This window comes from Rhineura floridana, chromosome 11 (genome assembly GCF_030035675.1).
Source record: "Rhineura floridana isolate rRhiFlo1 chromosome 11, rRhiFlo1.hap2, whole genome shotgun sequence".
In the NCBI taxonomy this organism is placed as follows: domain Eukaryota; kingdom Metazoa; phylum Chordata; class Lepidosauria; order Squamata; family Rhineuridae; genus Rhineura; species Rhineura floridana.
This window is the reverse complement of record NC_084490.1, coordinates 51,662,508-51,676,817: the sequence shown is the minus strand read 5'-3', so window position 1 is coordinate 51,676,817 and position 14,310 is coordinate 51,662,508. Positions and strand designations below refer to the sequence as shown.

Sequence of the window (14,310 nt, the reverse complement as noted above, 5' to 3'; positions counted from 1 at the left end):
TATTAAAGAATTCTCAACACCCTAACCAAACTATAATTCCCAGGATTCTTTGGGGAAAGTCACAATAGTTAAACTGGCATGATGGATGTGCCCTAAGAATGCACTAAGATGCATATGTTGGAGGCTGACGGTACACATATTTTCTTTTATCTAAGTGTGCTGGGGTTTTTTTTATAATGTTTTCATGAAGGAACCTTTTCTGCATTAACACATATCCAGACAAATCTTTGACATGCTCATAGACTGAGCACATACTCTGTTCACTTGGGCATCATGCTAGCCAAACCTGACTGGCCTCACCATTGCTTTATGAGAACCAAGAACGTAACCTAGAATGTTACTATCCTTAATTTGTACATTGCATAGGCATGATTGCTGCCAGGCCAGCTTTTTTCAGGGAGGCTTGCTCCTCATCGTTGATCTCATTGAGAATATAACAATAGGATTCTGAAGAACCCTAATTTTTCCCAGAACACACTCTGAAAAACACTGATGTATAGTTTTGAGAAATATCAGGGCCGACGTCAGTGGTCAGCCAGGTTGGGCCCTGGTTGAGGGCCCCTGAGAGGCCCCTCCTTGAGTGGGACAGTGAAGTTCCTGCTCAGTGAACCGCAGCAGTGTTGGGCATATCAGCTTCAGGTTGCAGGACCCCCACCCTGTGATACAGGTGGCATGGGGCTTAAATAAGCCTGCTGCCTCACCTACCTGTCGCATCAGCACTAACATCCCGCACGCTGTGCATGCAAGTCTGCCATCACCCAAGATGGCGGCAGGGGTATCCCTAACAGGTTGATGCCTCCACCACCATCTTCAGTGTTGGCAGGCGTTTGCACAGATGCCCCACAGGTAAGTAGGGTGGGTGGGTTTATTTAAGCCCTACACCACCTGTATCGAGCGGGGGTGTTTGGCCTTATGGCAATGCAGGCCAAGGGCAGGCTGGTGCTGCCCTGGGAAATATGTTACACACTGCCAAAAACTGTGCATTTTTACTATGCACATGTATGTGTTGGCTGAGGAAGGGGAATGCTTCTGAATATGTTAGGGTGCTTACTACTCCTCACTGCTGAGTCATTACAGCCAGCTCCTCATAAATGTGTAGGAGAGAGCAGATCTGGATATGGAAGAGTCGTTTCCTTACTCAGGGGTGTAGCTGTCCGGGGTCTCAGACACCTTACTTTTTTCAGAGCAGAATCCCAGCTGCGCTCCTATATCTCCAGTGTCCTACAAGCCAATTAGCATGAAAGGGGAGTGTGTTAGCCACTGTGAAGAATTTCTAACATGCGTCTTTGTCCTTTCCTGCTGATTGGAGCCAACCAGAGTGAAAGGAGGTGAGTCAGCCACTGAGAAGACTCTACTCAGTAGCTAACACTCTCACTTTTCATGCTGATTGGCTCCTAGGGATGTTGTGGGCGAAGGCTCATGTGGGAAGGATTGAGGAATGTGGAGATGATGACAGAGAGCAAGTGAGAGAGTGAGGGGGCGTGGCTGTGAGGGGTGTGTGGCATGATTATCATGAAGGACCCCTGCACTTCTGAGTTTGTCACTATACTACTGTCCTTACTACTTCTCTTAACAAAAGTGTAGAACATTTTAAGATGATCTGTTTAATATGGCAATCAAAGCTCAAGCTTTTATGCAATCAGTGAGTGATATCCAATTGCCTTCTCTCTGGGAAGTAGTTCTACTTGAGGAATATTGCATTAAACTCTCTGGTTGCATGTCAAGGACACCTATTGGATAGTTGTTGTGACAGCACTGATGGTGAGCATCTTAGCTCCCTGTCCCATGCACTAGCTGAATACCAGCACTTAGCCTACAAAGAGGAAACTCCCAGAGGAGCTGAAACTAATCAGCCCAGGAATTCTCAAACTTTGTGCCAGGGCACGCTAGTAAGCTATGAGAGGTAAAAATCAATTAAATAATTCAAGGCTCCTATGAGCCCAAAGTACTCAGATACAGTGGAGGCTGCCCACTATGTTTCTGTAGAAGTCCCTGCTCTGGAGTTGCCACTTTCCATCAACTTTTGCTGTAAACCACCCAGAGAGCTTCGGCTATGGGGCAGTATATAAATGTAATAAATAAATAAATAGGCTATTCTTCTTCATCTCAGCGATAGGCATGATTGCATGTTCCAGTAATTTTTGTTATACAGTAGATGTGAAAGTATAATTATCTGCCCTCAGAGATGGCTGCCCATTGCATCTCTCTGCATAAGTCCCTACTCTGGGGCTGCCTCCTTCTATCAGCCTTTGCTGGCTGGCTAATTCTCTCTAATCTCTGCAACAGAGCATTCAGTCACTTCCGGTAAAGAGTCTTATCAGAATTATCCACCCTCCAAGCAGGCTGCACATAACTTACTGCTGTGGACTTGCCCTCTTCCAATCTAGAGGCATGCTCAGAATGGCAGTTAATTGAGAAACCAGGGCTGGTGTCAACACCTGGTATCCTCAGGCAGCTACCTGGGCCCCAGGGCCCTGGCAGGGTCCACTAGTGATGTCTGTTGTGGACTCCCTTATTTTATTTTATTTTATTTTATTTTATTTTATTGGCCTGGTATTCTGAACAGCACCAGGTGGCTGGATCTAGCCACCTTTCTCACAATGCCCTAACCTAGCGTCACTCTGAAGCATTGTAAGAATTAAAAGGGTGGCTAGATCCACCTGCCCAGCCTTTCTTGGAGCACTGCAACTACAGCTAAGTAAAGTCCCCAGGGCCCACTGACAGGAAAGGAGCCCACTGGAAGATATTTTGCCCAGGGCCCTCACAAGCTGAAACCAGTTCTGTCAGACGCAGGCAAGAACTAAGCCTTTTGGAATTTAAGAGTGAGGTCTCCCTCCAATTTTAATTCAGAAAAGAGTGGATTCATTACAACAAGGCAGAGTGAAGAAACTCCTTGTCAATCTCTCTATCTCTCTTTCTCAGACTTTGCCTTGAGTCCAGCCCTTATGGAGGGGCTTTGGGCATTTCCAGATTGTCACTATTTTGGGGTGAGATTCAATTACATCCTGGCAATTCAGGTTACACAATTAAAGCTGATTCAGTGCTCTTGTGTAACAAACCAACACACACACCCCGGACTTTTTGGAATAAGGAAAGTAACAGTAAAATGCACTAGAAAGTGTGGGACAACATTTGCCTGAAGCAAGATCATCTAATGTCCCTGCAAACCAATCAGAATGAATGTTCAGTAAATAGCCAATGTTGTCTAACCTCCCCACAAAGTTTGTGCAAACAAATCAGGATGAATGCTCAATAAAGCAGGTCATCTGTATGTAGCCATTATCTAAAATATTTTAACACAGGAAGAGAGAACAGCAGCAAGGTCAATCCCTTGCCTCACAGCAAAGCTACCCTGTCCCATGCTTTTAACAGCATCCTGACACTGAAATTTAACATGTGACACTTTCCCTGTCACTTATCTCCACACTCAGAAAAGCTTCACCTTCTAAATTTCTGTGTGTCAAGCAGCTGCGAAAGACGAGGGCCAATGGGAAAAAAAAGAGGCAATCACCACCAACATCCCACTCTCACTATCTGTGTGACTTGTCACTTTATTGCCTTTGAACTGAGACATGCAGGACTCAGAGTTCTAAAATCGGGTGTAGAGGGGCACAGTTTGAACAAAACGTGTGAATAATCCTGCGCTGGGGTGGAGGAGTGGATCATGTTGTGGCTGATTTTGAGAAGCAGAGGTAGATCTAAGGTGCTGGGACTTCCTTTTCTCAACTTTTGGGAATCCTTCAAACTCCCTCATTCATTCAGTAACAGTAAGGGAAAGAGGGAGGGACGGAGGGAGCATCAAGGGCAGTGGATTACAACAACAGTGTAGCTTTGCATCTCTTCACTGGATGCCCTTTGCCTGCACATTGCAGTCTGTAGTTCTGCTGTGCAAGGAGACCTTGGAATTTACTCAAACAAACAAAAAATGTCCATTGGAAAATCTGGCTTGCAAGCTTCCCTCCCCCTCCCCTGCTGCCGTCACCCCACAAAGCCTGTGGAGCAAATTTATTTCTGCTTCGTTTTTTCCATCACTTCCCCTAGATCTTCAATCACATTAAATTCCTCTTTAATAGGCAACAAAGTACTATTCTGGAATGGGATCCTGGGGCAGCAAGTCAGGAGCCAGAAGCTTATGCGTTTGACAAGACTGGCTGCTTTTCAAACTCGCCCCGTGACTTGTCTGTTGTTTTATCAGATTATCCCTTTAATCGCTGAGCGTGCTTGACTCCCTGCCCCCATTCCCCATTTGGCAGCTTATTTTTTAAAAAGGTAAAGCCTTTGACAGAGGTCAGATGGAATGCATAACTTTTTCACCCGTTTCCCAACCCCAAAATGAGGGAACCACATGGCACATTTTCCAAAATGTGATAGGATTTTTTATCCAGTGAACAAAAAGCAAATAATTGTGCTGGCTTCCAAACAAGAATGGGATAGTTAGTCAAAAGCTCACTTATATAGCAGTCAACCACTTAAAAAAATATTTACTGCAATTCATCCTCTGCCTTTTAGCAAATTTGTCAAGTAATTTATTTGTTAAATTTAAAATTTATTGCCAAAATCTATATATTTTCATATTGCTTTCCTTAAAAGCTCCTGAAATATTTGAGAAACTGAAAGAAGTGTGAGAACTCACCATTTAATGCAGGGAAGGCCATCTTTTTTCTTTTCTTAAATCTTCATTCTGTCTTACAGTAACACCACAAGAACCAAAATAACCTCAAAAATTAAAGTGTGAACATAATTCTCAGCCTTGCCTTTTAAAATTTTCCATCCCCAATTAAACAACTAACACTTCAGTTGTTTAATTTTTGATTAAAGATTGCAGTCTTACTAATGTGGACATTTTTTTTTTAGTTCAGTTTAAGAAACCCTCTTTAACTCCTTAAATACTCTCCCTTCTCTGTGAACAGGAGTTGGGTGAGGAAGTGGGTCAGTGAAAGAGGGGGAAATAGATGAAGGCAGGAGTTGGTGTCTGAATGGTGCACAAGGCTTGGCCCCAGTGGAGGAGGCTTTTGAGGCTCAGCCTCAGGCTTGCACCAGCACTGATGTGGAAGGAAATAGATACAGTGTGGCACAATGGTTAGAGTGTTGGACTACGACCTGAGAGACCAGGGTTCAAATCCCCACGCAGCCATGAAGCTTACTGGGTGACCCTGGGGCAGTCACTGTCTCTCAGCCTCAGAGGAAGGCAATGGTAAACCACCTCTGAATACTGCCATGAAAACCCTATTCATAGGGTTGCCATAAGTCGGAATTGACTTGAAGGCAGTACATTTACATTTTTCAAAGACTGTCATTCATATGAATATTTCTTGTGGTAGACAAAGGCATTTGCCTTTCCCAGGATGCCTTTGTCCACTACAAGGTAGTTATCCCCATCTCTTTCTTTTCCTTGAGGTAAATGAGTATCCTTGCTGTCCATTAAGTGCCACTGCTTTGGGTCATCTGCACACTGGTCTCATACAGGCAGGTGATTCAAAGACCAGTGTGCCAAATGTTCTTCTTTAAACATTTTCATGGTGAAAGACATGCCTTCAGGGGGACTGAAATGTTCTCACATTCCAAGAAAATGCCTTACCATTAAAAAACTTTAGGGTTTGTTTGTTTTTTGAGCCACTGATTCATAGGGTCACCATAAGTCGTAATCAACTTGAAAGCACATAACAACAACAGCATAACATAGATTAAATATAATTATTTAAATAGCAAAATTACAAAAATCATGATTGCATTACAAACTCCAAAAGAGAACATTATACGATGCCTAGAATTAATTCCTGATGCGTTTTAAAAGCTGCAGCACAAAATTTAGCTACATTAAGAGAAGTAGCTGCATTTTGATTGGCGAGCAGTAAAAGAATATAGCATGCATCCGACTGAACAGAAGAAGTTTGATTCTTTAAAAGTTCATAGATCACAGAAGAAAAGGCAATACAAAAGAACATGGGCTACTGATTTGACCTCTCCCAGAATCACAGGGACACTTAGGCTGTGAACACACTAGTCGCCTACAGTAAAGCATGTCTATTAGCCGCACCTAGAGGGGGAAACAAATTGATCTGCCTATCAGTTGCGAAATCTCTTTGAAGCTGAATAAAAAAAAACACTTAAACTGCTCCCACCTGGTTTTACAGTGAGTGTATCTCTACCCTTACATTCACAATAGGTGGATATTTTGGTATCTTCTCTCCAAAACTGCTGAGGAAAGGACATTTAGGTGTGCCAGTATTAAGGCTTTGCGATGCTTTTGCACTGAGAAGACATTAAGATTGCTGGTTTATTTGGCTGGAGTGCTCTGTCAATTAAGGTTTAATTGGAGGTTGAGCCTAGATTGTATTGGCATTCAACATCTACAGTGTGTTATCTGAGAATCACTCTGGCCATTACATATCCCCCCAAAATCAGGTAATCCAAGGAGACAGCATTTGAAATGCAATAAGGCACTTGAAGGATAGCCCTCAATAGACTGAACTGCTTCCAAAGAAGTAAAACTGAAGTGGGGTCCAAGTTGTGTGCCACACAAAAGGTGGATAAGTGATTTAGCCTCAAACAGGTTTATTGTAGCCGATATGTAATGCCCTCCTCTGGTATGAAAAAAAGTTTAGTATGACAGAGACACTTCTCTGGGCTATCTGAGCAGCATGTTCTGTATGTGCCTTCCACTGCCATTAGCTTGAGAAACAACCACCAGATATTTAAAGATTTTCATCTGTTCAATCTTGTGACCATTTGTGGACCATCTATGTGACCTTGGTCTTTTAGCAAAAAACATGAGCTTTGTTTTCTAATAATTTATCTGCAAATGTTCATCATGGCAGTATTGACCAAGAACTCGCAAAGCTCGTTTCAAAGTTATAAGCAACTGGGACAAAAGTACAGCATCATCAAGATATAGTGGCAAGTGAAAGGCACTTGTCAGCTAGCCTAGGGGGATGGATGTTAGGACGGTTGAAGGCTGTAACCTAATGAGTTTATGTAAAAGTTAAACAACAATGGAGCAAGTATACAGCCTTGCTTTACTCCTTTAGATGTTGGAACAGTGCTGGAAAGGAGACCCTTCAGATTACACCTGATTTTAATTGGTATGTTCATGCAGCTTGTACTTAAGGAGTAACAAGTGGCGATCAGCCGTAAAAGCCTCAAGTTTATGCCAAAGTTTATCTCTAGAAAGGGAATCAAAAGTAGATTTGAGATCAACAAAGGCTGCAGACAGAGACATTTTGGGTCTGCTGGTATATTTCTCTGCCGAATGCTGCAAGATTAGCAGAGCTTGGAAAAGTTATTTTTAAAACTACAACTCCCATCAGCCCCAGCCAGCATGGCTACTGGATTGGACTGATGGGAGTTGTAGTTCAAAAAAGTAACTTTTCCAAGCTCTGAAGATTAGTGCCTGATCCATAGTGGATCAGCCTGCTCTAAAGCCAACCTGTTCATTAGCCAAAAAGTGTTCATGTTCTATTCAAGCTTGAAGTTTCCAGTAAAGATGTCTGGGATAAAGCTTGCTGATTATGGTCAATAGACTGATTGGGTGGTAATTTCCTGGATTGAAAATGGGAATTATAACGGCCATTCCCCAATCAGGGGAAATTTAAGCATTTTGATCTATGGAAGTAAAGAGGTTTGCCAAAACTGGTTCCCACCAATTGATGCTTCTATTAACTCTGGAGGGATTTAATCACAACCTGAGGCCTTGCCTGGTTTTAGTTGATTTACCAGGTTGATTACCTCAAAAATTGAGACGGGGGCTATTCAGGTAAGAATCAGGAAATACATTCCAGCCAAATAGTAGGTATCTCCTCTTCTGCGTACAATGTGCAAAGATAATCTCCCTAGGACCCAGGAGGAATATGACAATCCAGATGAAATGAGCCACAACTAGAAGAAACTACCATGAGGTGCCAAAAGGAGACCATATCCTTGGGACCTAACTACGTGGATGAGCTGTTCCCACACTGCTCTTTGTGTGTTCTTCTTTTTCACCTTAAGCAGGGTTTCGTACTGTTTTTTATAAAGGCTTAGATCGCCCAATGGTGTTGTTGAAGAATTTTCCTTATATGATCTAAATTCTGCAATAAAGGCTTTTTTTAGCAGTGATACACTCACGGTTGAATCAGCCCTTAGATCTGAATTTGTTGGTCCATAATTTCCCTGAGTTTTTTGCTGTTAGGGAATCCTTTAACTCTGTGATCAGTGTATCATAGTGGTCTAAAATTCTGTGGTGCAGGCCCACTGTAAGAATAGAAGAGCAAATCATGTAAAAATGGTCAGTATTTAGCAGCTCTGTGATGGTCAACCAGTGAGTTTCATGGCTGGAGTGGGGATTTGAACCCTGGCCTAGTCTAACCACTACACCCCACACTGTTTGTCTGTCTGTCTCATTCTCTCCCCCACCCCCATGCTTTAAAAGGCTTCTTTCTCCATCATTCCAGCCAATCAGGAATAATGTTGTGAATGTGATGATGTCACAGCAGCATCGTGTGGTGCATTGTCCTCTTTCATGCTATGAGGGAAATGCATTCCCATTGCTGAGGCACCAAGGCCAACACTCTACCTGGCCATACTGTGCCGCAGTAAAACCACTACAATGCTGGAAGAGACAGTGTGTCAGCCTGGTTGTCTTGGCAACAGGGATGCATTCCCTCCTCCCACCTACCCCAATAAATGTTCACAAACGTATCATTTCACACTCCCCTCTTTTTCCACCCAATCCATCCAATCACTGAAAGGTGGCTCTTTTTTTGCAGGAGTATATGAAAAATACTGCCTGCCTCCATTTGGCTCAGCACTGCTTTCCGATCTATTGCAATTTTACTTCTGCACGACATGTACTGTAGCACATCCCCAGTCTTTTAGGAAAAGCTTTGAGGCTGCTAAGAGCATTTAGCAATCCAGGGCCAAAACAAGCATCACTAAACAAAAGAAAGACATATTTAGGAAAACCGAGCCTAATTTCAGACATTGCAAAGGAAACCTAAAAATAGCATTCTCCCCTCTCTCTTTGTTTTATTGGGACACAGAGCAGCTTTGGATGGAGGCAGGATGCTGTAGTGAGTGAACTTCTGATCCTATGAAAGTTCTCTTGGGAAGTCTCAGGGATGGGTTTTTCTTACCTTCATTTAACCAATTACCACATTTGGCATCAGAAAGGAAATTTCACCAGTGTCAGATCAGGACACCTTTGTGTCTTTCCAAATAAAGCCCCCCTTTTTTTCTAAGCAGGGACTCATGATGTTGTCCATCAGTGCTGCACTAGTGTTAGACAAAACTAGTTAGATTCTTGTCCCTTGGAATGGAAGGGGATGAAAGTTGCAAAGTGGAATAGCTGGAGAGGGAGTTAATTTTCTAGGAGTTGTGCTGGAAAGGGTGATTGGACAGCCTCTGAAGAAAAGAAAATGGGGGCGGAGCAGAAGGACTCCTAGAAATCGTCTTGATTCAGAATATATTGGTAGGCAGATGGTCACAGCCACCATTTATAAAGAGCTTGTGACATGATACTGAACGCTTCTTTTAGCTGAATCATTGATCAAATTTTATGGACTAAGGGTGCTTTCAGACAGGTATTTATTATGGGATCAATGCTCGTGTATGTAAGTTTTATGCAGTGACCACATGACATTGTTGGCATCAAAATGCCAAGCCATATTGCCCCTCTCATTTAATTTGTTTTACCCATCTAATATGTTTGTGTTTTTTTTAAAAAAAAATATTGTGAATTACCTGTTTGCAATATCTCAACACCTGTTTGCAAATTAAGTCCCTGCCTGGAACCTCCTAGTGTGCAACTATTTTTGATATTTATAAAATAAGTATTCAGAAAAATCCTGCAGATTTTCCCTAGAACTCTTAGAAGAGTTTTCCTTTATGCCTTTCTCTCTCTCCCAGATTATGGCTGCTGTGACATATTATCTAAAAACATGGCATGCTTTTCCCCCATCAAAATTATCATTTTAGTCATCTGCAGATGTATATAGATTTAACTGATGAATTAATCAATTACAGTGTACATGATGAATTGACGGCAGTTTCTTTAATCAGGTTATAGCCCCGTTTAGAACCTCACAAGTTTCAGAAGCAGCTTCCAGGGACATTTTGCTGGGAGCAGCTGTTGAAAACAAAATGTGAAAAGTCAAGCTTAAGCACATATGCAAACCCATGGGCACCTGCAACAGAGCACCCTGGATCAAAGCCAATATCTTAATTTAACAAATGGTTATAATTTGATTTCCTCCCTCCCCCCATACTTCAAGTCACACTCCCCACTCTTAACTCCTCTGGGAAATCTTTGGAGAATTGTTGTGCTTTGAACTGTTGACTCTGTTTTCTGTCTTCTTCCAGAGAGCTTTGGGTGAAGGCTACCACCTTAAAAACAAAAGAAATGCCCCCTGTGTCTACACCCCACCTTCTCTTAAAGGTAAGGTGGCTTTGAATTGTTTGTTACTTGTGTAGTTAAAGTATTAATGCAAAAGTGCAGCTAGATTTCCCACCTCGCCATTGCAATAATTGGTATGCTGAGCTTTGCAGATGGTTATGAGATTGTTAACAGAGTTTTAGCAGTGTTTTCTGAGAATTTCTTTTTGTAATGTTTTTGAGATGAACACACAGCCTAAATTGAAGATGACTGAGAGCTATAAACTTGATTGTTGGTGTTGCTAGGCTTTCTTGTACTGCATAATATACAGATTTTTTTATTTAATATATAGGGGTGTTTTTTTCATTATCAAAGATGTTTGAAGTACATGACCCATATATCTTTCCTTCCCCCTTCAAAGTATTAATTTCATATGACGCCAGTATTTTATTTAAGCTAGACAATGAGTTGTGAGTGCTCTCAGTGTCAGGTATGCATGGATATATTCATTTGGAAAGTATCTTGGTGGCAGTTGCGTACATAGAGTGGATTTCCTGGTAGGGCGTGGAAGCGAGATTGGAAATGATTGAGGAGAAAATGGGAGGTGTAAAAGGGGTTGCTTCCAAGCAGACTTTAGCCCCAGGCCGGTGCTTTTCATTTTTGTGACCTCCATTAAGCATTACATTGAAGGGAGACACAGAACTGTGGTACCCAGTTAAAAGGCAGCTAAAAAAATTATGTTTCTGTAAAAGGATCACATCGTAGTGGTCTGATTCTGCATAACTGGCTTATGGTTATGATGGGGAGTGCAATAGTTAGCCGAATGAACAGAAGACAATAGTAACTGATTTTGTTATTTCTTTATTTAGTCCATTTATATACCCTTATATTTAAATAAAATTCTAAGCGGTGTACAACAAGTCAAAATATCTTAAAACAACTACAAAAAACAATCAATAAAATACAGTTAACTGAACAAAACATCCTCTTTAGTATCAACGTAATATAAACATTGCATATAAAATTAAGTACAAGAAATATAAGAAAAAATCATAATATACATAATAGACTGAACAGAATATTCCCTAAGTTTCAAGGAAAAACAAAGAAAACAAACTTACTTTTAAACATAACAGATTAAACAAATCAGATTTCTTAATCACAGCATAATAAAAGCAAAACAATTAATATAGCTGGCCCCCATTAGAACAGAATTTTGTCTGGCACAGAGTGATAAGCGGCGGTAACACAGCCGAAGCTCTGCTCATGGCCAGAGTTCGATTCCAACGGAAGGAGGAAGTCGAATCTCCAGTAAAAGGGGTCGAGGTCCACTCAGCCTTCCATCCATCCGTGGTTGGTACGGCATATGCTGGGGGGTAAAGAAAGGCCGGGGAAGGAACTGGCAATCCCACCCCATATATACGGTCTGCCTAGTAAACATCGCAAGACATCACCCTAAGAGTCGGAAACGACTCGCACTATAAGTGCGGGGACACCTTTACCTTTTACGACTGGGAAAAGAAAAAAATCATTTAGTTTACTCAAGCACACCCTTACAAGATCAGCACATTCATATTTAAACATATCAACATTCTAAACCTTGTTCTAATCTTGTTACAAGATATAGCAAGTTTCTAGTATGGCTGTTGAAAGAACCTTGCAAATATGCTGGAAATCTATGATTCTCCTTAACTGCTCCTTTAAAGGTAGCAGGTGAAACTTTTCCCTACCATCTCTCTCTACAGCAGTGTGTGTGGAGGTGGAATACTCCAACTATCTGTGTGTTTGGTTGCTGTTCAGAATAACCCCAGTGACAGCGTCACAGATTCAAGCTCCACAGAATCTAGACTTTCTTCATGCCCTTTTCTTACACTCCTGTCCCTTTATGTCATTCTATTCCTGCATGCATATTCTGCGTGCATTGAAGGACTAACTATTCCAGTAGAGATCAAACCAAAGGCCCACCTAGTCCAGCATTCTGTCCCCACAGTGGCCAACAAGATGCCTGTGGGAAGCCCATAAGGACGACACCAACACAACAGCCCTCACCCACTGAGCATCATCCCCAGCAACTGGTGCTCAGGTGCTGCATGGCTCCGTTACTGGAGGCAACATATAGCCATCATGACTGGAAGCCATCGATAGCCTTATCCTCTATGAATGTGTCTAATTCTCTTTTCAAGCCTTCCACGTTGGTGGCCATCACTGTATCTTGTGGGATCAAATTCCACAGCTGCGTGCAGAAGGGCTTCCTTTTGTCTATCCTGAATTGCCTGCCATTTGGGTTCATTGGTTCTGGAATTATGAAAGAGAGAGAAAAACTTCTCTCCACTTTCTCCATAATTTTTACGCATCTCTGTCTTTTTACCTAAGCCAAAAAGCCCCAAACCTTTCTTCATAGGGGAGTTGCTCCAATCCCTTAATTATTTTGGTTGCCCTTTCCTACATTCATAATTACCCAGAAAACGTTAACCACAGATGCCACCATCTTTACAACCTGTTTTTCTTCTCACCCCCTTGCTGCTGTTCCTCCCCTCCCTCCCCCCCCCCCACCGGCTGCCTGAGGAAACAGACTCCTCTTGCACTTAATTTGGATATGTTGGGTGCTCCCTCTTCCCACTCTATGCTTTTATTTTTATATTTTTCATAAAGAGTTGGCAACTCAATCTGTTTCAAAGCTAACCATTTGGCAGGAGCAAAGCTGACCTCAGGGGCACAGAGAAAAGTGCTGGGGAGGGAATGAGTATGCGTGGGTGTGTGCATCCATGAACCAAACTTTGCACTACTTAGCATCGACTTTATTCATTTTAGACAAACAGAACCAAGATTCCTGGGAAATGGGGTGACTCATAGCAGTGTGTGTATATATAAAACAGAGGTGGGGAACCTGATTTGTCCAGTGGGCCAGATTCTTATCTCCCCTATCCCTCATGGGCCAATATGAAAGGTGGGCAGAGTCACCCACCTGTCAATCACCTGATGTCATGATGATGTACGGGGATGATTGTCGGGATTTCTAAGCACCATGAGGGCTTGCAATGAGCACTGCTGATAAGCAGGGCTGAAGTCACCACTGATAGCTGATGGGTGGTGACTTGAAGCCTGCTTTCTTCAGAGATCCTCTGTGTGATCAGCTTCCCCATGGGGAGCTTGGTTGCGCAGTCAATCCAGCCATGTCTCCTCCTGCCCCACACTTAACGTCACATATGATGTCAGGCATGGGGCAGATGGGTGTGGTTTGTCAAAAACAGTCGGGCCAAAGTGGGATTGGTGCTGGGCCTGATTTGGCCCTCAGATGGAAGGTTTCCCTTCCCAATATAAAATATGCTTCCTTGCGTTCCTCTTTAAGCCATGCAACTTTTAAAAGCTCCAACTAGAACATCTAAAGGTTTTGTTGCTTTTTTTTAAAGTCACAATTCAACGACAAACTGTTCAAAGCAAGATTTTAGGATTGTAAAGTTTTTAATTATTTGAAAGACAATTTATAGGCCACCCTATAACAAAAGTTTTCTGGGTAGGTTACAGAGATTAAAATTACAATAGAACAAAATGCAGATGTGATAAAATCACAAATCACTTTGAAACAGAGGAAACATTTGCAGCAACAAATAACTTTCTTTAGTCAAGAGAGAGAATGCTGGGGATTGCGAACTATATATAATTAATGACATATAGGGGCTGAGCCAAAGTGTCCTTAATTTGAGATTAATTCATAATGCTGAGCTGGCGTCCTTTACATGGGTGTTTGTTAAATATGCCTAGAGCAATATGTATTGCAAAATCTGACAGGGTCCCTTGGGGTAGGCATTGGTACTGAAAAAATCGCTAATAATTAATTTTAATGGCAAATTATCACTATCAGGTTTGTCCTCCACACGAAAGAGGTTTTGAATAGACTGAAAAGGATGAAGATTGTAATCAATTTGACTCCCTTCCATATTGGATGCAAAAGTAAATGACCC

At 42.1% G+C, this 14,310-nt stretch overlaps 1 protein-coding gene across 1 annotated transcript in view; it reads left to right on the top strand.

The window, feature by feature from the left end:
- The window catches only part of PPP1R1B (protein phosphatase 1 regulatory inhibitor subunit 1B), a 67,784-nt gene that overhangs the window by 10,985 nt on the left and 42,489 nt on the right, over window positions 1–14,310 (top strand). Inside the window, exon 4 of the mRNA XM_061588902.1 lies at window positions 10,336–10,411. Within this exon, the coding sequence (XP_061444886.1) occupies window positions 10,336–10,411 (76 nt within the window). The remainder of the gene's footprint in view (window positions 1–10,335; window positions 10,412–14,310) is intronic.